Raw genomic sequence first — 27,319 nt, 5'->3', positions numbered from 1 at the left:
CGCTCACAAAAAAAGACCTCCAATGTCATAGAGACTTATAACAAATAGGAGATTGGGGTTTGGGGATTTTACTTTCATTGTTGAGTGATGTGATGTTGCCTGCTGAATTAAGGTATATATATATTTTTATAACATTAATTACTTGCATTAAATATTTAATGCCAAGCATCCATATGAAATATAATGAAGGTGGTTTTCCCCTAACAGGGCATAGTTACTACAACAGTTTAAACCGTTTTTAGCCAAATATCTTTCCTTTGTTGAGGGCTTTTGTGGTCTTAATGTTTGACAGGATTATGTATTGATCCTCTTGTAAGCCCACATAATCAGGGAAGTGTTCCTTTTAGAATATAATAATGGTCCCATGCAGTTGCCAGGTATAGCAAGGAAATGGGATGTGTTGGCAACAATACTGGGTGGTCGATTAATGGCACACTTACCCCAGGTTTAGGCTCACTAAAATACAAAAGAAAACACGGGACAATTTTGACTATTGACACCTTGGTGAAACCTAAGTTGGTAACACTAGCTTGTTTATGTATGATAAGGTAATATAGTGAACATAATAGTGAACATATAGTGAAGTAAAGGATTTGTTTAGTATAAAAGAGCTGTAGTGCCCTCTGGTGGCCACACTGCTGCTTTGAAAACCTGCATAAACTTAAATGTATGACCCAAATTTCAAACCTATGACCCAAATTTCATTTAAAATAGGTAGATAGGTCTACAAATCCAAACTAACAAATCATTACATGACTACAGCAGTACAATAAACATATATTTTACTTTACAATGAATTATTGTACAGGGTATTTTTTGCTGGAAAAGAAATGTACAAAGCAGACCTTAAATATTCTAATTTCCATTCCAACTACTGATGGACAGAAAAAAAAAGTCCCTTTAGAAGTGAAGCAATTTTTTTTACAAACATCCAAAAATAGCATTAACAGGCATTTCTACTTAGTTACAATGCATGCTAGTTATTCAAAAACACAACACCAGAGTCCAATTCAATACAAAGCTGATGTCAGTTTAGAGGAACAAGAAAAGCAAAAGAATCCTAAATAAATAAAAAAAGTGAGCTCTGAAATTCTGTACAAGACTTCTTAGAATACCAATGTACAAAACATCACTTAAAAACCTTTGTAGCTTAAATTGCTGTTACAAATACACTTCTTCAAGCAAGTTGTCAGTAGCGTACAATATCTGAACATTAATGCACAAACATGGTCACTTCTGTTTCTGAGGTCTGGTGTAAGTGGAAACCCAAAAAAGTCAACTGTAGGGGGAGGTTCTTAATTGTGTCAGTAATTAGCGTTTTTATAAAAACACATACAGTGAGATGTTTGAATCAAAGTTTAGCGTTTTTATAAAAACACATACAGTGAGATGTTTGAATCGAAGTTTTTAAAATGCTACAGTATTCTGTTTCCTCTAAACATAGTCAAAACCCATATCTTCTTTCTCTTGGCACTCCACACACCATTTATACTGGACGAGACTCTCCAACAGCCTTATAAGTAGCAAAACACAAATCATTTGCCAATACCTGTCCCGAAAGAAATCGCCCTTTTTCTGCCCTTCTAGTGGCTATTAGTGAAAGAACACATTTGTTACAATGCAGTTATTACAAGGTCCTGCTTCGCTTGAACCAGCACTTGAATTTGAGACTTTGGGCCTCATGCAAGAACCACTCTTATGAACAGATTAAATCTTAAAATAGACAGAGTGATTTAAGAGAGTGTGGAAATTACCAATTTTTAAAAGTATGAACAAAAATCATGGGTGGTCCAGGCATGTCATATAAGCCAAGTACAGGTATGCGTGTTACTGAAATCAACATATTTTTTGTTGGGATTTCACTGCCATATTTTGAAATGACAACTTGCAATACAATTCAGCAGTTGCTCTAAAAACCCTCCAACAGATGCCTCAGGGTATTTATGCAGGTCACTTTTCAGGTGAACACCCTCTGTTAGAACACCCAACAGGGTAACCTCACCTTCTGTTTAAAAAGGAATATATACTCTCGTCCATCTCTATGAGTGCCATGCTCCCCTGACCGCCACTTCTCATTTTAGGCATGGACTACTTTGCTTTTGGAGTTTAAATCTATAATCAAACCGGGTCCACTAACACAACTAGAGACACTGCTAAATTTGTTATGCAATCGTCTGATTTCCAACATCAGGACATGAAACTCCAGTGTGAAATTCTTTGTTTTACTCCTGGTGATTATTTTGTGAATGAAACTTGCCCACAAAAAGAGCTGAACAAGTCGCCTCATATAGCAATTTGGGTGGGTTGATTATGCTAGTTATAAAACCTCACAAATGAACAGGAGGCATTCATTCGTCTTTAAGTTTGTGCAGTTAAGAGAGTTTGCTGAATCTGACTTTGAACACATACATGTGTCTCACATTGCCAGACCTACCTCCACAGCGCTGTGCCAGTGCTCAACTATGGTCTGGCTACACGCGTATCTATTCTGGGATAAGGCGAAAAAAAAAAATGCTCTGGCTTGTTTGTATTTCTTTAAACCAATCACAACCATCCTGGGCGGTGCTAAGCCCCAGATGCAGTGCAGTGCCCTTGCAAAATTAATAGCAGAGGGGAGGAGGGACATCCCAGCCATGTACATCTGTTGAGCCCGACTACGTACAGGAAAAACAAGTACAAAAAGTAAATGTTCTTGCATGAGGCCCATTCTCATGTATAAGCTTCATCTTGTGGCTGTCTGGGTTAACTTGACCAATTTCTACACACCACAGTGACTGTCAGTGCCTTTCCATCAAAGCACCCTTAAGTCAATATACTGATGAGAGTAATGCCCACAGGCATTGTAATGGCACTTTGAACTCTACTGCCTTTGTTAACAAATGCTACTTTTTGGGTCTTTTTTAGTTATATAAATGGGATCATTTGAATTATCCCCCCCCCCCCTCAGATTTAACTTTTGCTTGAAGTGTAAAGAGCCCCTGATGACTCTTCGAGCCAGTAAATGGATCCTTTTAGTATGCAGCCCTTTCCTCCCATGGCTCAAACCTGGGAGATGATGGTCTGACTGATAACTTCAGTTCCCAGATCTGAAAACACAGACAGGCGGAACACAATTCACCAAACAAATTAATCAAATTTCAGGTCTAGAAAAGTGGACTGTAGGATCTGGGGTCATACTTGATTTGGATAGTGCAGATACTCAAATTAGTTTTTTGTCACCTTATAGATTACTATCAATACTGCACTTTTAAAATAAAGTGTTCCAGATTTAGTTTTTTTGCTTTTACATCAAGTGTGATCTCTAGAACCAGTCAGGCAGCACGTGGCGTTTTAGCTCACCCCTGTCTATAATCAGTTTTGAGGGGCTTTCTTTTGATTTGGGAAGACAGAGTGGAGTTTTGGGGCGCTCGTCTGTGTGTGCGCGCGTGTGTGTGAGACATGGTCAAGCGATGAGCCTCATGCGCCTTTGCCGTAGGGCCCTCCGTGCCGCTGATTGTGGTAAGAGCTAAAACCGGAGTTGGCGGACTGATAGGCTGAGGCAGCACCGCTCTCGCTCTCAGACGTGTGACACTGTGGCAGTTCTTTCTGGCATGGCTCCATGGTAACGGCCACACCCACACCGCTACGCCCTGACGTCATGTGTGTCACCTCCGACCAGGTATCCTTCTCAGGGTCATAACACTCCACACTGTCCAGGAAAGTGTTTCCATCGTAACCTCCTGTAATTATAACAGACATTTTGTCTCATGAAAATAGGAAAACTCCACCTTCAGAAGATCAGAATTAATGCTCCCTTTGCGTTTTGGCTGTTAAGCTCCAAAAAAATGTGGACTCAAGTGACATCCAAACATAATTTTTTAATAAAATCTGCAAAATAGTCTTGTCAGTGTCACCATTCTTGGCTTTTGTAATAGGTTTTCTTGTAGAGTTTAGTGCAAACTGAAAACAGACGTGAAAAAAAATCTTGTTTCATGAGCACATCTTCATCGCCACAAAATTAAACTGAAAAACAAAAAAGGCCTAGATAAGAATATTCTCATTAATATTAGGAACAGGTGTATGAAGTTAGTTGGACTAACATTCGTTAGTTGGCCACTACCCCAATGGCCAAAGCAAACGTGGACTAAAATGATCCATGTGATTTGTGGCCCTGACTGTTCATGAAATAAAATAAGTTTGACAGAAAAAAAAAGAAAAAAACACAAGTGTAATTTATACATTTTAGTTTGGTGATTTTATTCTCAATAGTTACAATACTACTCACCCAATACATAGATGAGTCCATGTAACGCAGTGACTCCCAGAGCACTGCGTCGGTGCCTCATGGAGGCAGCAAAGGTCCATGTATCAGTTTCCACATCATAGCGCTCCACCGTGTTCAGCTGGTTAGTGCCATCGTAGCCGCCCATCACAAAGATTTGATTCCCCAGTGTGCACACACCTGAATATGGTCAATGGTTAGTTTATTCAAGTGTTAGATTACTTCATCTAGATATGAGCAAACTAGTAGAAAGTCCCACAAGCAAGTTCACTCCTGTTGAGTTCATGTAGTTTAAAATAAGTGAATCTCTGCACTGCTACGTTGATGCTGTAGCCATTTACACAGATATGCTAGAAGACATGCACGCACGCATGCACGCACGCTTCCTTACCAGCTCCGGAGCGCACAGTGTTCATAGGGGCCATGGTCTTCCACTCGTCCCTCTCAGGGTTGTAGCACTCACAGGAGCTGAGCCGGTTGGCCCCATCAAATCCCCCTATGGCGTAAAGCAGCCGGTTGATGACCGCAACACCCACACCGATGCGCCGCGTCAACATGGTGGCTACCAGGTGCCACTGGTCCCTTTCTGGATCATACCTGCAGATCAGGAAAAACACACATTGATTTGTTTTGTTATTATTCTTTAAAAAGGATTTACTTCCCCATTTGTTCCCCCACTCTGGAAAATCAAATTCCCTATGTACTGCTAATCTGTGTCACTGCCGGCCCAGTGGGGACTGCAGACAGAAACAACTACCTCTTTTCACCTGCCATTAATGAACTTAACCGAGAGGGTGTAACGGAAGTTCATGCTATCCCCCAGTTTCATCCCTCTCTGTACAGGCAGCCAACCAACATCTAGGAGTCACTAGTAGAGCAACACGTACGAGAGCCCTTGCCTGGCCTCCTAAGCCCAAACATGGCTAATTTGTTTGCTAGGATGTTACTGGGAATTAAACCCACTGTCTTTGTTACACAGATCCATGTTCAGCATCTGTAGTCTGTGATTCCACTACACTGATAGGTCATATTTTTTGCAGAGTAGTTACATGTGCATTCAGCCATGTTAGGAATGCTCCTTTTTCACAGTCATTGTGGCGTGCCTGGTTAATATTTGCCATTTTGTATTGGGTGCATCTTCAACTGTGAATTAAGACTATACATATATCAAATTCACTGTATTATAAATCAAATTCACTGGATTAAAGATAACCTATCCTAACCTACCCAGGTTACCAATGGCACCACAGGTTCCTCTCTGGGTTTGAGGCATGCCAACACAGCAGGACAAATACATTCAACACTTGGCGATAGATGAGCAATAAAAGGCATTAGGATGTTTAACACATCCTCCTGCATTTTATTGCTCATTAAAATGTACTGTATGTTGTTGCTGGCTCACTAGTCAGACCAGCTGTCGAGAAGAAGCTTAACAATCAGAAATGCCAGTTGTGAATTATAAATTTGTGAAGGTAGTAAACTCAGTTTTGTTTTGATTATATTTAGTAGGACAAGTAGTGCATATGACAGCTCAAGAGTTGGAACACATGCTGTGGGTGAGCCATGACATAATTTACAGTTTAGTTTTATAACAAAAAAATTTGTTTAAAGCTTCCTCATTGAAGCTTTGTGTGAACTAAAAATATATATAACAGGAAGTGGAACAAAAGAAATTAAGTTCCAGGACGTTACCTGATTCCTGCTCTTGGGCACTTATTGTCAATACAGTTAACAAACCAGAGCATATGACTGTATTATACGGCAGGTGTTGCATATATTTTATTATCAGCAATAATGTGTGTTGTCTGTTGGCTGTGGCTACACTGATGATACTTGTTAGCAGAATAAATTCAGCATAGGCTTTGGTCTCTTCAGGGAATTGTTGAAGATAATAAAATATCATTAAAAAGCTCCATTCATCTTACCTTTCAACACTATTGTGATGAATGCACCCATGTGATCCACCAACTGCATATATCATGCCATCGATAACACCAACTCCGATTCGGTTCCTGGGAACGCTCATCGGTGCACACGGCAGCCAGCAGTTGTTCATAGGATTGTAGCAGTCCAATGCATTTGAGTCCATGTTGCCATCAGGCGCGTTGTTTCTTCCACCAACAGCGTAGAAAAGCCCACTGATCACACAGGCTGCTAGGCCACTGCGTGGTACCTGCAGGTCAGCCAGCCTCAGCCAGGCTCCTGTACAGGGATTATACGCCTCAAGGTAGCTGAGAGACTGACGGAAATAACCCCCTGCTGTGTAGATGAGCTGCGGCACCTTGGGCGTTCGGCAAGAAATTACTTTGGTGGGTTTATGGAGGGTGAGGTCCTGGAAGATCTGGGCCAGGTAGTCTTTACACTGGGGGTCCCAGTCCAGAGACTGGAGCTGGGCCTGCAGGAAGTTGGGGGTGAGGGAGTGGCAGCGGACAGCCTGGAGTAAAGCCTGGACATACGGTCGCCGGTTCTCCCGGTCGTAGCGCACCCAGGCCACACATGCCTGGAAGACTTCGGACTCACAGCGCACATTGAGCTCATCGCGGCTGATGAGGGTGACCAGCTGGCAGTGGGACAAGTTGAAGAACTCCTCTTGGGTTGCCACCTAGGGACAGGAGTAGGGATGCCAACTTTTAATAACTTTTTATAAGACAAGCGCTCCGATCAATTAAATATAGAGAAGGAATCCAAATAAATGCATACTCAAGTGTCTATTGCAACTACAATAGTAATTGCAAAAGTTTCTCGACTGTTGCAGAAAGAAGTGGCTGATCTTTAATGCAATATCTACATGGCCCATTATCAGCAACCATTCATCCAATGTTCCAAAGGCACATTCTGTTTACTAATCTGATATCATTTTAAAAGGCTAACTGAGAAAACATTGGAGAACCCTTTTGCAATTATGTAAGCACATAATGTAATCTGAAAACTGCTGCCCTGGTTTTAAAAAAAAACAAAAAACAATGCAGCTGGTATTCTGTCTATAATGGAGTGGAATGGAAATTTCTAAGCGACCCCGAACTTTTGACTGGTAGCGTATAGAACATAGGTATAGTCATTTTAATGCAGAAATATACATAATAGCTTTAATCTGACAATTATTTTCTCAATTGATAGATCATTTGTTCTGTAAAATATCAGAAACTTGTGAAAAATGCCACTGTTTCCCTAAGCTCAAGGTGACATCTTCAGATCAACACTCCAAAACCCAAAGATATTCAGTTCACAGTCACATGAGACCAAAAAAACAACAAAAAAAACAACAGAAAAACCCTCATTAGTGAAGCTGGAACCAACGTATGTTGGACATTTCTGCTTAAAATAGTTGCAGTAGCTCAAATACAACTTGTGAAAGACTGATTTAACTGACACATCTGTGATTCAGTGAGCTGCCTAACCTGCCTCTGCCCTGTTTCTTTATCAATTTATCAGAGATCAATATTGAGCGTCTTTTCATTTCAGTCGTGCTGCACAGGTAAACCCAGATACTACTCATCATGAATCATAGCTTGCATTCTTGACATTCATTGCACAAAAGGCACGAGCAAGTGGTTTGAAGCGGAAAAGTCAACCAGCGGAAACCCCAATGAAACAAGTGAAACAGAATTTACTCACACCACAACTAGACCCTTTTTAACACAAAGTCCCATGTGTAGAAATGACAAATATATAAAAAAAATAATAAGAAAGCTCTATTTCCTTTTTCAGTCATTGGCTGTGCTGATGCAATTATGACATGTCACTGTTTTAGCAGTATAACTATGATTAGTTATTCTATATCATACCAACGGCAATTTCCCCTAGCTGGGGTTTCTTTCTTGCCTGTCATACCTCCGCTCTCTCCCCGCATTTCCTTTCTGTAACTACACTGTCAACTATCAAATAAAACCAAAAACAAAGCCAAAAGATAATCTGATAACAGACAAAACAAAGGTGGTGTCATTAGAAACTCCGCTAAAGCTTTACCTGGCTGAAGTTCATGTAGATATATTCACGGGCCTTCTGGTGGAGCTCTGTGCAAGCGATCTGCTCGGCAAAATTGGCGATGCCGATGGCGTTGCTGGGATCGAGCTGCTGGACGAGGAAATCACAGCAGGCCTTGACAACACTGTCTATCTGGTACATGACCGCACCGTTCATCACGTGAATCACACACTTCTCCCCCACAGAGATGCTGGCTGTGTAGGCAAACTCTATTAGTCGGTCCATAACCTGAAGGAGGGAGAAAGAAAGGTTGTGGTAGAAAAGGGGGAAAGAAAAGGGATGAAGAGGGATAGGGTTGGGAGAGAGGGATGGAATAAGGCAGAAAGAAAAAAAAGTCAATGGGAAATAAAGGAGGAAAAATAAGGCTCTGATGCAATTTATATCTGCGTCTATTCATTTTTCCAGACCGATTGGCTTCTCATAAGCGAACAAGAGTTAGATACTGTGTCCATGTGGGTATCTACATGAGCTTTGTAAACATCCAGAGTAAGTAAAAGAGGTCAACCTAAGTAAAGCCATGTTTTACAGTACGTGTTTTTAGTGAGTATACATAAGGCCCACTTTGAAAAAAGAATTTTCATGTAGACTTGATTTAGTTTTTCCATTTCTCAAATTTGAAACATTATGTCTATGTACAGTACATTACTTCATATTACTGTTAATTTATTCTGATAATTATACTGAGGTTTAATCGTTTGCCATGGCAAGAGGCTTAAATATATAACTTAAACACTGGTTAATGCTAGAATATTGGTTTTATTCCCGTTTTGTAGGGCTGGGTACCGAATTCAATACTTTTTAGGCACTGACTAAATTGCCCCTAAAGTATTGAGTTTCGGAAAAATGCCTCTTCATTCAATACCAAATCTCATCAGTGTCAGTGAGCCAATAAGCATGCAGCATGCTTCTACCAAAATCTGATCATGCTGGTGATTGGCTGTCTAATGTTACACTTCTTAGAGGCAGGCAGGAAAAACTCTACGTTACGCACAGAGACTGGGCTCACGTAGCAGGAGCTGAAAAATAAATAAAAAGATTTGTGCCGAAATGTGTACTGTTTGTGTACGAAATGTGTTCTTTTTGTTTCATAAAATTGGTATCGAAAAAAGTATCGTTTAGGAACTGGTACTGAAGTCACGGTATTGGTAACCATGTCGACATTTTTGGAACGATACCTAGCCCTACTGATTAGTACTGTAAAAACATTGTTTTGTGCTTGAAAGCAATATAGTAGATATTATGCCATCACTGTCAAACAAATAAAAATGCAATTATCTGATCCTTTAATGATAATTTTTGTGAAGTCTCAAAATATATGTCACACCTCGCACATTTCACCTTAAATCATTTTTTAATGATCTGCGAGTGGGATGGTGTGTCAAATCAAATACAGCAAAGATTTCCGTCGACAAACGATGACATCTGACTCACCCTGGGATGGATCCCCTCGATGGGCACCGACTCCATACCGCACTCCTTCAGGCCGTTGGTGAACATGGCCCTGAAGACCGGGGACGAGGAGGCCAACACCACCTTGTGAGCCACAAAATCCACCGCCTCCAGGTCTTTGTAGCGCACGCGCAGCGTGACGTCGCACAGCTGACGCTCCAGGCGCAGCTCGTTCATGATGGCGAAGGCGGCCGCCGTGTGGCTCTCTAGCGTGTAGCTGAAGACACGGTGGCCGTTGCGCGTGGACGGAGTCACCAGCGCTTTGCATTCTGTCATGCACTCGGTCATTTCCTACCCTGTCTCCTCCTTCCTGGTCTCTTTCTCAAGAAAAGCAGGCGGTGTTATGGGGCATCCTCGCACCATGCGCAGGCGTGGGTGAAATAAAAGACGAAGTTTGAACCAACACTTGGCACACGGCTTAACAGAAAGCTCCGGGCTCTCCTGGGTAAGCCTAATTTTTGTTTGTGTGGAAGAGTTCACATTTAAGTCGGATTAATGTGGAAATGGAGGATTTCCTTGCTCTGTTCAGTACTTGAGTCCAGACATTCTGCTCGTTATGGCATTACCAGAGACTTCTATGTGAGCTGCCAGTCATAGCTGGTTGTACTCTTACATGTTGCAGTTCCAACATAATCAGAATGTCTTGAGTTCAGGATTCTTCTGGCTTTGGCGGAGGGGTTAATAATAAACAGAATAAGGAGGTACAGAATGTTTTTATGAACAAGTGCAAGAGTCAAAGGAATTGAACATTAATCTAAATGCTTGCCAGATTCACCACAGGTGCTGCTCAGTCTTGCATATTGAGTACTCTAGAGAGGGAAAATAAGAGTCAGACTTACTGCTTCATCTATGAAAAAGAGGTAATAATTAAAGCTCCCTTCAGAGTGCTACACTGCGGATTCAGATACTCTAGATGAGGCAGGAGAAGGCTTGTCAACTCTGAAAGGACAAAAAAAGAAACAAAAACAGGGTCAAGTGCCAAAAGTGTCGTAAGCGTAAGTTGGAACCCTTGGGAATGGGTGAGGTGTTCGGTGGCTTTCTCCGGAGACTCCTTCCTCGAGGTTGTCCCGTCTATGGAATTTGTTTGCACCGCTGTGTTTACCAGGAAGCTTTGGCTCAACTGACAACTGAAAGGAAAGAGGGAGAGAGATAGGAAGCGTGTATGTATATACTGTACAGTGTCACAGTCACATACTTTCAAACAATTTATAAACACAATTTATAACACAGTCAATTAATTCTGCCTCTGTTAAAATCTGTGTACACATCGATGCACTCATCTGCTAAATGCTGACAAATACATTGTCTTAAGTAACAAGTAGCACCAGTCGGTCTCTACCAACTTACACAGCAGTAAGTTTATGTACACAAAAAGACTATCATCATGCCTTTCACACCCATGGTGTTTTCTTCCTGGAGCAGTTCAGTGGGGTCAAGGCTTCCTCCTTTTTACGATGATTGCCCTTCTTTTAGTCATGTTTAGCTCATTTTAAGTTAACAGTTCCTTACATCTTTGGTTAGAGGGGTCTGGGATGAGAAGATTTAATCGCAATTTGTTACTTACACATCTTAACCTAAGTGTTGCACTAAAGAGTCTTCCAATTTTAGCAAACAAACGTAAATGTAAATGAAAGTGAGCATGTAAGGAATGGCGAGGCAGTAATGTCGGTTTTGAAGGACGATGGAGTGACTTAAATTAGGCTTGAATTTAGCTGGCCAGCTTGACAGAGTTTTCCCTCTGTCCTGTGACCAGTCCAGCTGGAGGTTGAAACAGAGGGAACGGTTTGTGCACCAGCTAACAAAGCAAAGTACACCCTTACTGATTCTTACTCACAACAGGCACATGCAAACATTTTGAAACACAAACATATGACAATTTAAACAGCTTTTAGCCAAAAAATATATCTTTCAATCAGAATTAAGAGCTTTACTTCAATAAATCTCAAACAATCTACTGCAGCGGATGAGAAAACAGGAGATAGCTATGCATACAGACCGGTTTAAAAATGAATACATCTTTTAGGAATATGCGGGCTTGGGTTCAAGGAGAGGAACACTTGCTCTCACACCATAAAATGAACTAGAGGGATGCTGCCAAAAATAAATGCCTTCTTCTGTCAAACTTCTTCTTTCCAGAATAAGTGTACTGCCTGACAATGACATACAGTACAAAGAGCAGCCAACAGTCGCTAATTGTCTGTCCGGTATTACTCAGCAATAATGCTGCCGTGAGTGTTCAGAGTTGTATAACAAAGTACCCATTAAGTTGTGCACACACAGCAATCATTACCTGAAGTTATGATAAGAGGACACAGTGCACAGGCCACGCCAATGCTCTTTAATTAGTTAAGAATAAGCAATAACAAAATCGTTTTATATTATCCACATACTGCATGGTGACACGTCAGGACATGTGGTCCAACACACTGCGATTCTGACTTACTGTCGTGTTTTTCTCCCTCAAGGTTTCTGGGTGAAATAGTTTCACAGGAGAACAGGTTGATAAACCGGCAGACAGAAACTACTCACTGACAAACAGGCTACCTGTGTCTACGTTTGTGCCTGCTGCATATCTCTAATAATTCATGCAATTAATATACTGTATACAGTAGCATTCTCAGGTATGACATTAAAGGCGGATTCTCTTTAGAAAAAAGGGCAGATGTTCCCTCTTTTAATTCTAAGTTGAACAAACTAGCAGTGCCGCACAGGCTAGTTTGGTTTAAACTGCCCAAAGTAGAAGATTAGAAGTAGAAACAAGTACTTGTAACTTAATACAACTCCATTAATGCTGAAACAAGCAGTCAATTATAAAATCATTCATTGTTTAATCATTTTCCAAGGAAAGTCTTTTGAAATTAGCTGGTTTCATGTTCTCAAATGTGAAGATTAGCGGCTTTTTTGTTTTATAGGATGTAAAAATAGGACTGGGCAATAAGGCCAAAATCTTCTATCATGATATAGGCTAGGTCATTTTATATCTCGATATTGATATAGCAGTTTTTCCTCTAATTGTACAGGAAGCCCAGTCAAAAATAACGCCAAATATTGATTGAGTTTCCCCTATATTCTTTCTGGAGTGGCACACCGCCATAAACTGCAACAATGCATTGGCCAGAGTCCATTAATGAGGCAACTGTCTGGTTAGTTCAAGTCTGGAACAGCAGGACAGTCAAGTGTCATCTAAACTGTCAGGTACAGAGAATATCTAATAATTGGTTTATAGAAATCGATGATGTCGTTTTGCCCTCATTGTTCTCCGAAAAGTTTAGGATGTAATGTAGCATTTTATGTGGAGTGAGCACTGCGGTGGACTCAGTTTAAAAAAAAATAGCCTTTTAAAATGTTAAATAGCTTGTAATGAAATAACTGTAGTAACAGTCATGGTCAGCTTTTAAAAGTGACATTTTCTATTAGAATAAGTGCAGTGTGGTAGATCCAATTCATGCCGATGTGAAGAGTGGTTCATGTGGATTTCAAAAAGTAACTGATGAATATTAAAAGACATTTTAATGGCTTAAATGTAAATTCTGACATTTCATAAGCCAACCAGTAATGGTAATTTTTATTATCAATTTATCTACAGGTTATCCATCCATCCATCCATCCATCCATCCATCCATCATCATGTACACTCATCATAACCCTCTTTTCTTATATCTATATATAAGTATGTGTGATATATTTTTCAGGTAATTACTTTTGTCAATCAACTAATCGATTAATTGACTAATGTTTCAGCTCGGCTAATCGAGTTACAGCTCTAAACTTGATAGGCCTACACATTTAGAGGTAACATCAGTGTGTACGGTGAAACCTATGATACAAACCTACAAACTCATACTTTCTCTCTCACAGTGCTGACAGATGAAAGATAATAGTAGGGCTAATATGTAAATATATATTGAACAATTTCTCAGCCCTTGGCGATTCTCTCTAACACCTTCAAGGAGTCCTGGTAGACCCTGCTGCACTCTAGTTTGGGAACCACAGTTCAGGCCTGCAACTCTTGGATGCCATTCAGCAGGGATTGCGCAATAACTGGAGTGATTCGAACTTTAAAGTTCCACGTAAAGTAGCCTAAGAGTTACACACAATCACGGGTGTTTAACTTTTTTCATGGACATTTTGGCAAAGAGCTTCCCTCGGTGACTCATCCTGAACTCTTCACCGAGCAAACAGTGGAACTGGTTGTACCAAAATATGACCCAGAAGACCAGTCAGTCCTTACATAAACCCAGATGGAATTAGATTTCCGCGCCATCCCTCTGACATTAAGAGCATTCACACAAAGCACCGTTTCCCCTTCGGTCCAACGGTGATCATTTCTGCGCTTGTTTTGATAAAAAAAATAATCCAGCGCTGGTATGAACCGAAAATAAGGGTAACACAGATGAAGAACAGCCGATTAAATCCTCAGTTTGGTGTATGGCGAAAAGTGAAACCAATGTATTCATGACAAACAGCCGGAGACACCACAAATGACAAGTTAAACGTTTCGGAAATAGAGCTGACAGCAAAACAGGCTCCTAATAATAGACAGCGGTATAACGGCGGCTGTGAGCCTAGTACAAGAATGCTAACAAAGCGCTATCGAAATATATTGCTACAGCGAGCTTTCAAATATGCCATGATTATGCCTACACTTCGTATTAATCAATATTGATAGCTTAAATCTGTAATAAAATAAACTCACGTTGTCTAGTTCAATTCCTCCATCGCGGTCTGCCGAGCTATACGCCACATAGGAAGGTGGGGGGAAAGCTGTACTCACCGTGACTAAGCATTGTACCGGCCTCCTCTCGCTTTCACAATAAGAGCCCGCCTCCAAATCGCTGGACCCGCCTCCGTTGACGAGTAACTAGAAGTGATTTCCGTCCCGAGGAAGGGGGGCTTTTATTGAGAAGGACTTCTCCGAGTGAAGGAAAAGCGAGGCCAATTATTGGCTGGTTGCCAAAAACTGTGGCTTCGACGTCAATCAAGTCTGTTACAAAGAATACAAATAGGCTACCACCTGCGTAATACACTCGTTACGTGTTTCCACTGAAGCTACTTTGTGACAAGTTGGAAACAACATTGCGTAATGGAGAGTAAGAGTAGCCTAAATCTTAGTACAAGTAAGCTAAAAGAAAAATAAGTAAATCAAATTCAGTATTAGGCAGCGTGAATACAATTTAAAAATTCAAACAGGAAATTATTAAAATGCTAATATAATGGCGTTAAATAAAAACATAATGGTTATCAAGAGGCATGGCTATACGACCCTTAATTACCTCAACCCAAATTGCTCCCTCTTTGTAAGTGTAGCTCACCTTGCTGTGCTTGTCAAGTCCCCCTCCCCTCCACCACCACCACCACCATGTTTTTGAATGGCTCCTAGAAATCATATCAGCTTGAGAGAAATGTGCTCCAGGCAGGTGCTGACACACCAGTAATGTGTCCTCCCTCTTGCAAAATACGTAATTCAGGTCAATACAGTAGTAGATTTTGCAGCATAGGCCTAGTCTAGTCTGGCAAACAGCCACAAGGTGGCACCAAAAGCCAACTGTGTCATTGCAGGACCCATTTCAAGTTACTGGCCCAAAAAGATCACAAAACAGTTTTAATCATGCGGAAGTGAGCTGCCAGTCATTATATGGTACACTAATATAAAGCTTTGTTGAGCCCCATAGCCAGATTTCACAGCTGATTATCTGTAATAAATCATGCTTAGATCACATCTCTGCTCCCTCTGGGTCAGAAATTAACAATGAGGCATCAACACTAATGAAACATCCTTAATATGATAGGACAAGTCTTGAATCAGCATTCACCATTAATTCCCCAGCTGAGCCATGACTCTGCCCTCTATGTGTGGTCCCAGTAAGAGGAATCAGGTGAGGTTAGCCTTGGGGCACCAAATGGTCATGCGTCAAGCTGCCTGTCTGCACATCATGAATAGGCTGTTTAAGCTGCAGGATCCGTTTTGTGATTTACTTTCATCTGTGTTCTCCATTCATCAAGTTGACTACACACGTTACTACTCAGATTTTTCCCAAATCTCTGCTGGAGCAGGGAGCAGTACAGCATGTATCTGCACATCTGTAATACAAGTCTGTGATTGGGACTGTCCTTGGCGATCACAACAGATGACTTATGACCTCTACCTGTCCAGCTTGTTGTATGATTTCAGCACCCGGGAGGAAGCTGGGGGCCAGGAAAGATTCCCTGACATGTTGACTTCTGTCAGCAGGCACAGTGCTGGTGGATACAGCAAACATCTGGAGGAACACCGGGACCCAAACAAATCATTTCAAAGGTATCCCAGTGCCATGTGGTACCTTTTATTGTAGATAACTATGTCTTTGGGGGTTAAATAAAAAATGAAACCACTATATAATTTGTCAGGATACCTTGTTTGGTACCACTAGACGTTGATATGCACTTAAGCAAACAAATGTCTTTGAGTTCCTTTTCACATAATAATTTTTCTGTGAGAGGTGTGAAAAGTTGTCCCCAAATAGATTACTGCACATACACTGTTTGCACATGCTAGAGGAAATAGAAGAAGTTGAATGCCTGTTGAGTTGTTTCTGTCTACAGAAGGTGCAGCTTGCAGGGAGCAAAAGCCAGCTGCATGTTATCTATCTCTGTTTTAGCCAGGATAAGCATGAACAGCGGGAGTGAGTGAGGTGGTGGCCAATCTCACCCACAGGTTGACAGAATAAAAAAAAAAAAGTATTTCAAATAAAAGGCGCATTGTGTGGTGCTTGAGCTGTCCTGAGACATGCAGAGCTCGGAGAAGAAGGCTGTATCTAGGCCAATGCCATTACCAGATGTGAGACAAGGGGGCTGACTTCCTGTGGTGCTTCTTCAAGAAGAGTTCTTCCATTCACACAACCTCAGAAATATACACAGATACGCACAGTGAAAACAAACCAAAAACTCTTCTGAATACTTTAAGAAAACATTTTATTTCTTTTATGAAAAGAAAGGTAAAGTGGCCTTTTCTTATAACAAAATAGATATAATTTACAATACAGATGATATGAAAAGTCTTCAGAAATACAAAAAGTTCACTACATGAATTACAGTACAAAAAAAGCACACTTCCTGATTCATGAATTAAGGTGTGGAAAGACTGCACTAAAAATCATGTTTATAAAAAGATGGATGTCATTTCCTAATAAGAAAAATTCAATACCTTAAACTAGAGATCTTTAACAGGGGCTCCGGGGCACCTAGGGGGACTCCGAGTGACTGCAGGGGGCCCACGAAATTGTTGTTAATTTTTTGAAAGTTTTTCATTACAGAAACATACTTTGCACATTTATAACGTGAGACCGGTGCGTCGGAGGGGGATAAGTAAGTCAAAAGTTGCAAAGAAACTCCTGCACACTGTCTAACTCGTTTCTTTGTAACTTCTGAAAGTTTTTAAAAAAATTAAAATGTGAAAAAAAACACATTGATGATTGATTGACAGGCCACGCTTACAGAACCAGTTAATCCTAAGGATTCACTGTGCAGCATAAAAACATGATTTATAAAATCATACCAACAATTATTTTAATAGCTTAGTTTTCGATGCAATAAAAAGGTAAGTATAAAGGCTTTAGGCTGCCCCAACGTTAATGTAGGCCCAGTTTAATATGCAACTTCATTTTATGCAATATATGTAGTAGGGGATCCCTGATCCTTCTCTCTTTCAGTTACGAGGTCTTTGGCTTAAAAAACGTTGAAGACCCCTGCCTTAAACTATTACCCGGAAATATTCTGTTAACAAGATGCATAGCGAAGGTATTGGATATTGGATTAATTGCACTGATTCCGCATGATTTAGCTTACAAGTGCAGGCACGTTCATGTCAACCTCTAACATCCTGCAGCTTGATGATGATGATTAATTACATCTATAACTTTATTTGCAAGTTGAAATAAAAATAATTGATTTGGCTTATAATTACAAGTGATGCAATTGCAGCTGATTTGGTTTCAGTTAAACTATCAGCATGTCATGGTGGAAAGAAAGACTTTTTTTGTTACATCTGTCAGTTAATCCCATTACATGATGACATTTTGTTGTTTAGGTTGCTGTTGCAGTTTTCCTGCAGATGCCAGACTGACATTTAAAAAAATCGGACTTTCCACTTGGTATCAGATAGGTGAACCATCTGTCATTTCAAAACAGTGGGGGGGATTTTAATGCTGCGCCTACCTCCCACAACTATGCCACAGCATTCTTCGCTCTCTCTTTCATGTTTTTTTTTCAGTTTCCATCTAACACTCCCTGCATCACGTTCACAGATATGCGGAGGGGTGCTCCGCATGATTTTATCTTAACAAATCTAGCACACCTTGGGCCTTCGAACCAGCGAAACCCAGGTGTCTGCAGATGCACAGATTACCCTCTGCACATATTAGACCTGTTAGTGCTGAATTCAAGGCCCTTCAATAAGAAACTACAAAAAGGGCAAAGCCAACCACACCATTAACCCAGACATTTACATTTTTTCAGTCATGAGTCTTTGGGTTTTCAGAAGTCTCCTTCCAAGCTAAGACACAAACTACAGAACCACAGGGAAATTTAATCAGAGACTGTTTTTCCATTCATTGTGATATTTCAGTGCAAATTAGTTAAGGGGACTCATGTCTTGCATATACTCATAAAAAGTACTGTAAGTTTGCTTGTTCACATTTGAGTGGCATCCTTATAGCATTTTGTTTTTTTCATCTCACAATGAAGTTCAGCACTACTCTTAAACTGTCATAGTGATTTGTCTAAACGTGATTCTCTTGTGCCTTAAATATTTCATACGCCCTTTGTTCCTGGCTATGCTCCTTAATTGGAGAAAAACAGAAGTTTTTCCTCTCTTTCTTCCTCTGTTTAGTGGGAAGCCCATTCACACACAGTCCTTATGACTTGAAGAGTTTGGGGTAAAGGGCCTTAATAGGCGATGGGGTGGTGATAATGTTCCCGGAGGAAATGGTCGTCTCCGGTCCCCCCTCTAACTTCTGGGATGCCACCTCAGTTTTACTGAAACTGCACTCCAGGAATGGCATCCCAATCTTCTTCACCTGACCATCTCTGGTCATCAGACACGGCCGACAGAGCAGCCTCAGAATAGCTCTCCTCATGTCCTTACTGGTCAGAGTATAGATGATGGGGTTGAGGAGCGAGTTGACCATAGCTACTCCCAGGAAGTAATCAGCCTTGTAGAGCAGGCGACAACTGCGGGTGGGGCAGAAAAAATCCAGGAGGAGGAGGACAAAAAGGGGCAGCCAACAGACGATGAAGACTCCTAGCACAATGGTGACTGTCTTGAGAAGGGCGATGTACTTCTGCGACTTCCTCGCTAAGCCCTTCCTCATGCTACCTGACAGGCCCAGCCGCTGCCGCTGCGTGTTGGTGCGGACAATGCGAAAAACTCTTGCGTAAAGGACCACAATGGCCAGGAGCACAGCACTGAACACAGACACGCAGCAGAGGATGTAGCTCTTTGCATAAAGCGGGAGAACTATTGAGCACTGGTCCAGTCTGTGGATGCAATTCCACCCCAAAATTGGGAGGACCCCCAAAAATCCTGCCAGGGCCCAACTTGCACCAATCAATGCCAACATCCGTCCCCGCTTTGCCCCATGGTATGGCCTCATAGTCACCATAGTAACATGGCGTTCAATTGCAATGGCAAGCAGACTAATAATAGAGGCAGCCAGAGTGATGAAGACCCCTCCCTCCCTGAGGAACCATAGCAACGGCGTCAGTTTTAAAGTATTAGCTCCGGACATGATGATGTTGGCCATATATGTAATCCCAGCCAGAAGATCAGATAGGGTCAGGTTTCCTAGCAGGTAATACATGGGCAGGTGGAACTTCTTGTTCCTCCAAATGGCGATAAGAACCACAGCGTTCTCCAGGACAATAAGGAGACACACCACCAGGAACGCAATGCCCTCAGGTTTGAGTCCTTCGCGGTAGCGGTCTTTCTGCAGCTTGCCGGTGTAGTTGTAATGCTCCACAAGGACAGAATTGTCCTGGTACTCCCAGAAGAACTGCAAATAGCCTGGAGAGGAGGGAGTAGGGGAGGTGGGGAATATGGGTGTAGCGGGGGGAGTCCCTGCATGAGCAGATCTTGAAGCCTCCATGCTTTGTTGCTTTTCTTCTATTCTGCATGCAGTCAGTGGCTATAAAGTCATTTTTGTCCACATGCTTTTCGCAGTTGGAGCTGTGAAGAATTTGCCCAAGTACAAAAAAGATACACAAAAAATGTCTGTGCTCCTTAAAGAAAGAGAGGGATTACATGAAGTTGATACAGTGTAATCCACCAGAATCCCTAGATGTTTCCTGCCAGGAGACGGTGCTCTTGAGCTCTGTTTGTCCTGGTTAGAGGGTCCAGACGCTGCAGAAAGACATAATAAAAACATGAAAACATTTGGAAAGAAAAGATGCAGACCCACTGATATCTGAAACCATAATCCTTAAAGATTAACTTGAAAACATCACACTTAATTCAATTAAAGTAAGTGAGTGAACATGTATACATTTTAAAAGGAGTAAGTTATGTTACACTGACATTAAAGACATTTAGCCACATAAAATGCAATCGCAGGCCGGTGATGTGAATACTGAAACAGTCTACAGTATGTCTCACATGTCTACTTTTCTGTGACATTTAAGTAAAAATTGTGATGATGTGAAACTGTTATGACCTAATGAATGTGATACTATCGTCCAAAAGGACAGAGGGATACTTTTAATGTCAAACAAACATTTAGTCTTTCCAATTGTGTTTAAAGTATACATCAATCACTGTAAGGTTGTTAGACAAGAACCATCACAACATATGCACTTAATTTGGCACACATGCAGCAGCTTTCCCCCCAAGCATCACCATTTCACTTTTACAGTATAAATGAAGCGTGTTTGAAGTCTCCCACACATGCAAATACACTTAAATAGCATGCCCAAAGTTTATGACATTTGGCAAACTGTAATCATGACTACACTGAAGGTTGTGGTTGAATTATTTTAGCTTACATTGTTATTGCTGAGAACAATCAGGGGTGATTAGGGTTGCATTCCTGAGTCTCTTTCGTGTGAAGGAATGGTTTTTATCGTTTCTTGAGTCATATGTTAACATTTAACAAACGGTCTGGAGGCTTTAACTCATTCAATCTTTTGCCAAGAATTTAGGAAATTAATATAACTTGTTCATGTTGGTGCAAACAGCTGAGCATAGAATGGATTGAAACTATGCCATGGATAAAGATATGAATGAGATCATGATTGAATGACTGTATCTCAATGCTAATTATCCATCATGCGAGAATATGTATGTTATAATCACAGATTTTTCTTTAAAAAAATACTGAATTATTTTAACAATTTAAAACAAACAAGTTTCCTTTTAGTGACTTTTGCACCATATACCGCTTATTAATTTGAACATTACGGTGAAATAAAAACCAATCACAAAAAAATCCTCTAAAGTAAAAAATAAAATATTTGGTTCTCCTAACATTCTGTTCTGTATAAACATGACACAATGCAATCATATCTATTACATCTATCCCATATTGCATCAGAATAACAAAGAATCACAAAGAAATTACCTTGAAATTGATGGAACGTTGCCCTTATCCTGCACTTCATCTGCTTTTCAGTGAGGAGAATCCAAACATGAGCACCAAGTGATTCACAGTCAAACTGACAAAGCAGAGGGAGTGAAGTAAGACTAGTTGAAACATGCTAAAGGGGTTGTTCTTAACCCAAACTCTCTCTCCCCCTCAAATTCTCTCTCTCTCTCTCTCTCTCTCTCTCTCTCTCTCTCTCTCTCTCTCTCTCTCTCTCTCTCTCTCTCTCTCTCTCTCTCTCTCTCTCTCTCTCTCTCTCTCTCTCTTGCATACATTAACACACATATATAGCAAAAGAAAATTCTCCTGGCTGCACACTTTAAGATCTTTTCATAGTGATTGACAGATGAGCTGCAGCGATCATTACATTATATCATTGATGCCCGTCAGTGTAATCAGTGGCTCTGATTACACAGCCACAACAGTTGCAGCCCTGAACCCCAAATTGCTCCCGATGCTGCGCCATCGGTGTTTAACTGTGTGTGAATGTTTATTTGATGAGCAGGCGGCACGTTGTAGGGCAGCTTCGGCCACAGTGCGTGAATGGTTCCTGTACTATGTAAAAGCACTTTGAGTAGTCATCCAGACTAGAAAAGCTCTTCATAAATACAGTCCATTTACCTTACCTGTGTACAATGATAACATGAAAAGTAGTTAACTTTGCTTACACAGGCCCCCTCCTCAAACTTTCCCTACAATTAGGTAAATGTGATATCTACATGCAATATACAGTCTGTTAGCTACAAGAAGACAGGTGTTGCCATTGTCATCAGCTGCTGAGCAGGAAACATTTGCAAGACTGCAGAAACATTAGAAAGTGCACTGAGAACCATCCATATTACATCAAAGTATTATATTAAGTGCCTTTCATTTTCAGGAGTTCATGTGTTCAAATAAACACCAGTTTTGAAAAAAGAAATAAAAGCTGCTATTGTGCTGTTCAACCAGTTTTGGAAAGACACGGCTCAGTAACAATTCCCCAAACTTCCTGATCCAACTGAAATAGACACTAAGCTTTTGTTTTTCTCGAATTTAGATTTATTGCTCCCACGATTATCTATTTTATAACCCCCTACTTATGCAGCCAGGGAATTGAAGCAAATCCGACTCACATGGTTTATGTCGCAATGATGGCATCCCAATTCCCAGAGCCTGTCAATGAGATTGCAGCGTGCTTTGACACGCTTGAGCAGGCTCACCTGCCAAACCTCCCCTGCAGGGCGTGCAGAGGGTTTAGCAGGACAAAATAAAGCAGGAGAGAGGTACACTGTATGAACCGCAAGCAAAACTTTTACTTGTATTTTGAATGTTTCAAAGCCAATGATTGATATGATGACATGTTAACACACAAACCCACCTGAACACATCAGAAACATCAGTGACTTTGCATGTGCTGAGACACCTATTTACTCTCCTTACCCACAGTGTTTTGACAGTTGGAAATCCTGCTCTTTATCCGGCTGTTGCTCTGATACGTTACACTACAGAGTCTGTTTGACTATTAAAATGGAGGTTTCCTTCAACTAAACCTGTTTTCTGTTTGATTACCTGGTTTAGCTGAGGAATCATCTGGCTCCTGTACATTTGTGTCTAAAAGAGGAAAATACACAAGCATATTTCTTTCTTTCTTTCATTTCACACCTCTTCTATATTTCACTCTGACTTTTGTGTTTGTGTCTGACAGGGTCAAGTGCCTGCTTTTTGGGCTCCTGAAGTGTGACTGCTGACATACTGACACACATCAACGAATCAACAGATCAAACATTACCGTCACAATACCCCCGAGCCAACTTATTGAAAAGATGCTTGGAACTTTGCATCAAAACAGCAGTTAAAATGGGATCAGTCCGTTGACTGGCATAAAACCATGAACTTCCTCATCACAAACGACGACTACGGCCTATTTGCATCACTGCATGCATGTATGTGTTTGAGAGGTGGGTAAAGGACTTGAAGTTTGAAGTCTGTGTGTGTGTGTGTGTGTGTGTGTGTGTGTGTGTGTGTGTGTGTGTAGCATGACAGCGGAAATAACACCTCACCCCATCAGCAAAGTGCTACTTCCCATTAGTGGTTGTTATCTATGTAGATGTGTGTGTGTGTGTGTGTGTGTGTGTGTGTGTGTGTGTGTGTGTATAAATGTTACATGTTTCACCCATACTTCCCGCAGTCTACACCGCTGTGAGTAGGAGGGGAACCTTTCAGGAGATCATTAAAGAGAAATATCCTGTCAGGGTGAACACAGAGGCCTCACATCAAAGCCTCAGCGAGAAACAGTGGTCTGACACAGAGGATGCGTAGTCGAACAGACAGATAGGACTCACACAACTCTGCACAGGAAGGAAAAGCTGTCTGTTTTCCTGTAACTGTTTCCTTCTTCTGTATTACACTTTTCATGATTGTTTTCATTCCTCACTCAAATTTTCACCACACATTCACTCTTCTTTATGCTCCATTTTTTGTACAGCAACAGTGAAAACACACTCCATGTGGATTTTCCTCTCTGGCATTCTTAACGTATGTTTTTGACCACACTCACCACTGTGATGCTGACTGCTTTTAGCTGAGCCTGCTCCTCTTTGGGTGTGGATGGAATGTTGACCTTGATGGACCAGTTATGTGACCGACAGGACCTGTTTGCAGGAAAGGTTTATTTTTGGTTGACCACAGCCGCCCCACTGATTTGATTCTTCTCGTTGGAGTGATGTTATGATGGCTTCTCTAAGCTAGCAGCTCTGGCAGCTACAAGTTTCAGCTGTAGTGTTAATGTTTTTACGGCCTTGATATTTTTCATCCTGTGTGGAGAGACATGGTTGTCAAAAGTATACAAGTCTAAAACTCAGGACCACCTACAGTTTGAGAGTTGGAAACATAACTCTAATGGAATCATTTGAAGGTGATTTTTGGCCTGCACATGAACCTGACATGCACTTCCTCCTAGACGTTATTTCACAGCTTTAAACTTTTTTAGACATTGAGAAGAGTTGAGGTTTTGATAACCTAAGAGGCAAAGATATGAGAATGGCATATTGGGCTTTAAAACACCATCTAAATGGTCTTTGCCTGCCAAGTTCTCTCTAGTCATCACCTAAACACTTCAGGCTTGGGTCTTTCTAAGGCTATCTCACCGCTGCCCCTCCTGCAATCTATCACCACTCTGTCCTCTGTCCTAATCCACTGATAAGTCCCCAAAATCAGTCTAGCCAGACCAGCTCTGTGACGATAAGAAAACATTCCTAACTGCTAGCAATTGTATCTCTTTTTTGTCCATTTCTTTCTATCACAGCAGCAGCAGCAGCAGCAGCAGCAGCAGCAGCAACAGATAGTTCCTCTCCTCTTTTACTTTATCCTCCCTTCTTCACATTTCCATATAACCTCATTGAAGCGTGATGTTTACTTTCCAGTATGCGATCCCTCAATGGGCTCATGGGGTTGCATTGCATGACCTAACATAGTCCAACCCACTCATCAGCGCATTGTTTGTTTGGATTTTTCAGCCGACTTGCCGCGGTTTGGGCTCCACTCAAGGGCGATTTATGGGGATCTGTGTTCTTTTGAAGTGCTTGCAGGGCATGGTTGCTTCAGAAGGAGGGATGAGTTGAGGAATGAGTTCAGAGGAAAAGTCAAAGGAAGGGATGGGGCAGATTGTGGGAAAGGAGAACAGGCGATCTGGTCTTCTTCTGGTGAGTTGCAGTGTGGCGCAATGAGTCATCCCAATTCAGCTCCTTTCTCGCAGGAAATGACCCCCTATTGCTCCAATTACAGTGATAACAGCAGATAACACCTTGGACTAAGAGAGACCAATGATTCTTTATTTACATCTGTTTTTTCTGTGTGTTTTTTCACAAAACGCAGATGGCAGACATCTAAACCTGTCTGCAGTTTTCATGCAGGGCTTTCCATCCTCTACTGTAGGGGTGGTTCAGGTCACCGAGCACTCTATTGGTGATCCGGTCTATTTCTCCTGGCTTGGCGTCTCAGTGCTTTGTTGGGCAAGTGTGGCTGCAGTCTGGATGTGTTCACTCCAGCACTGGCAGACTACAAGTCTAATGAGATCCAGATTTGAGAACTTTCTTGGTTTAGAGTGTGACACCGACACCCCTCTCGGCTCCACAGGGCTGTTGCTGTGTCACTCAACCCTCAGGATGATGTGTTCATTCCTGCTCTGCCAGAATTAACACACAACTCCAATCGAGGCTTGGTCCCTGAGGGTGTTTGTGCATGTGTGTGAGGGTTTGTCAGTTAGAGACTGTGCAAACGCTCACACTTTCACTCTTGTATACACTCTCTCTTTACATGAAAGGATAATTACTGACTTTGATGTAACTCCTCTGCCCTTGACCCACAGATAATCTTCAGATATAAATCATGATAAATGAGCATTGTTCTAGGGTTGTCCTTTTTTCCTGACATGTGTTAAACCCAGAAGATACAGTGGCCATCTCTCATGGAAGATGAGTACAAAATTGTGTTCAGTTAACCAGGTAGATTAATTAAACTATATCAAACTATCCCTAAATCTTTATACGCATTATCAAAAAAACATCACTGTACTCATACACATCTTTGCAAACACATGAACACACACGAATTCTGCCTTCATGAACCTCTCTAGAGACATGATGGTAATCAGAGGAGATGGGCAGACAAAGACATTTCAACCGCACGGCAGCCATACGGATCCCCGCGGGACGCTCACTCAGGGATTTTGTTGCTTGAACGATTCCCGCTCTGTTTCTTTTTGGCCTCTTGAAATTCCATCTTGCTCTCTGTTCTTGAGTGGAAAAAAACAGAGCAGAAGAGGCACAGACCAGTAAGAATGTAAATGAATGCCAGATCTCCAAGTTTTGGCCCCTTTCAGCATCCCGGGATAATTTGTAAAAACGTGCAGCCAAGACGTTGATATGGTGAGAGTGAGGAGAAGGGCACGAGACAAGTTCGGGCCTGACATGTTTTTTTGTGCACTTTTTCTTCTTTGCCTTTTTAGTCTCCCTTCTCATTTTCCATGTTTGACCTCTACTCAGTTTCATTCTCAGTAACTCTCTCATGTTTCCATTCTGAAGGTGTTTTATAAAGAGAAAGGAGAAATGGGCCAACTCAGTCAACCAGACGGTAAGGTTAGCGTGACTGGAAGTGATTTGAAACAAAGTCTGGTTTCTCCTTTTTTTATTCTTAAAGAGCATACCACTCAATAAATTGCTGACCTCAGCTGAACAATTAGCCCCTTACATCTCTTTCAAACCAAACCAAAGTGACACTGCTGGAATTAATGGTTCAAAGAACGGTATGGCCTGGCCGTTGGTCACTAAGAAATAGTTACAGCATGTAACTCCTTGTAAAAAATATGTAGTGAATTGGGAGAGACTAATTCATGAGTTTAAAATGAGACCATGAATTACACAAATGATGTTCGTCAATTTAAAAGATAATTTTGCAAGTGAAGAAAGTCACAGTTAGTCGTAGCTTTGTCTTAGTAAGTCTTTGTTTTGTGGGAAACAATTTACTTCACCTTGCTTGAATCTCGGCTTGCTCGCTAGCTAGCTAGCTTAGCTATGTACCACAACACATGTAACGTTATCTTACCTGATGTGTTTTATCACCCAAGAAGTGAAAAATCAAGATCCATTGCTCTTGTGGGTAACTTGACATGCCGGTACGAAACACAGAAGCATCGTAGCTTCAGCAAGATGTCACCCATGCCATTTTTGAAGTGTGTAGTCTTTCTAATTAGCCTACCTATTTTCTTATCCTTCAACAGTTTAATGGCAAACTGAGTCTCTCTTGACTTGCAAAATTATCTTTTAAATTGACAAACATTATACTGTATGTGTTATCCATGGCTCAATTCAACATCACAGTGGGGTGTGCGAGGCCCTGTGCAAACTTAACGTGCAAGGCCCTGCTTATTGACATACACCATGATGCACGCACAAGAATCACTGTCAACCTGTGGGAACTGCCGTTATTCAGACAGCTATATAGTCATATCCTGCGTCTCTGTGTGTGTGTGTGTGTGTGT

The 27,319-nt window shown here is 41.3% G+C and overlaps 2 protein-coding genes across 4 annotated transcripts; both read right to left on the bottom strand.

Annotated features, from left to right (window-relative positions):
• Positions 1–764: 764 nt before the first annotated feature.
• keap1b (kelch-like ECH-associated protein 1b) lies at positions 765–14,550 on the bottom strand. 3 transcript variants are annotated; one of them, XR_003694144.1, is made up of 8 exons: positions 14,391–14,479; positions 9,677–10,821; positions 8,228–8,473; positions 6,187–6,863; positions 4,653–4,858; positions 4,265–4,441; positions 3,340–3,719; positions 765–3,086 (listed from the first exon to the last, which is right to left on the bottom strand). XR_003694144.1 is itself a non-coding variant. In XM_028596292.1 (7 exons), exons 2-7 carry the CDS (start codon positions 9,980–9,982, stop codon positions 3,457–3,459), a joined length of 1,875 nt encoding a protein of 624 aa, XP_028452093.1. In that variant the 5' UTR covers positions 9,983–10,821; positions 14,469–14,550; the 3' UTR covers positions 765–3,456. The 3 variants fall into 3 exon arrangements, 2 of the variants coding, with proteins under 2 accessions (XP_028452093.1, XP_028452080.1); XM_028596292.1 differs by having other exon boundaries at positions 765–3,719; positions 14,469–14,550; XM_028596279.1 differs by having other exon boundaries at positions 765–3,719.
• Positions 14,551–17,392: 2,842 nt separating this feature from the next.
• s1pr5b (sphingosine-1-phosphate receptor 5b) lies at positions 17,393–21,384 on the bottom strand. Its single transcript, XM_028598093.1, has 2 exons — positions 21,283–21,384; positions 17,393–20,069 (listed from the first exon to the last, which is right to left on the bottom strand). Exon 2 carries the CDS (start codon positions 19,813–19,815, stop codon positions 18,586–18,588), a length of 1,230 nt encoding a protein of 409 aa, XP_028453894.1. The 5' UTR covers positions 19,816–20,069; positions 21,283–21,384; the 3' UTR covers positions 17,393–18,585.
• Positions 21,385–27,319: the final 5,935 nt, after the last annotated feature.

This window comes from Perca flavescens, chromosome 2 (genome assembly GCF_004354835.1).
Source record: "Perca flavescens isolate YP-PL-M2 chromosome 2, PFLA_1.0, whole genome shotgun sequence".
NCBI classification, from domain to species: domain Eukaryota; kingdom Metazoa; phylum Chordata; class Actinopteri; order Perciformes; family Percidae; genus Perca; species Perca flavescens.
Note: the sequence above shows the minus strand (reverse complement) of the source record. Positions and strands in the feature narration are given on the sequence as shown.

Bases quoted from the DNA above. Each gene is read 5' to 3' on its own strand.
- keap1b (XM_028596292.1), bottom strand. From the start codon at position 9,982: ATGACCGAGTGCATGACAGAATGCAAAGCGCTGGTGACTCCGTCCACG. The intron at 8,474-9,676 runs GTGAGTCAGATG...TCCCTCCTTCAG, and splicing joins TCGAGGGGATCCATCCCAGG to GTTATGGACCGACTAATAGA. The intron at 4,442-4,652 runs GTAAGGAAGCGT...GACCATATTCAG, and splicing joins CACTGTGCGCTCCGGAGCTG to GTGTGTGCACACTGGGGAAT.
- s1pr5b (XM_028598093.1), bottom strand. From the start codon at position 19,815: ATGGAGGCTTCAAGATCTGCTCATGCAGGGACTCCCCCCGCTACACCC.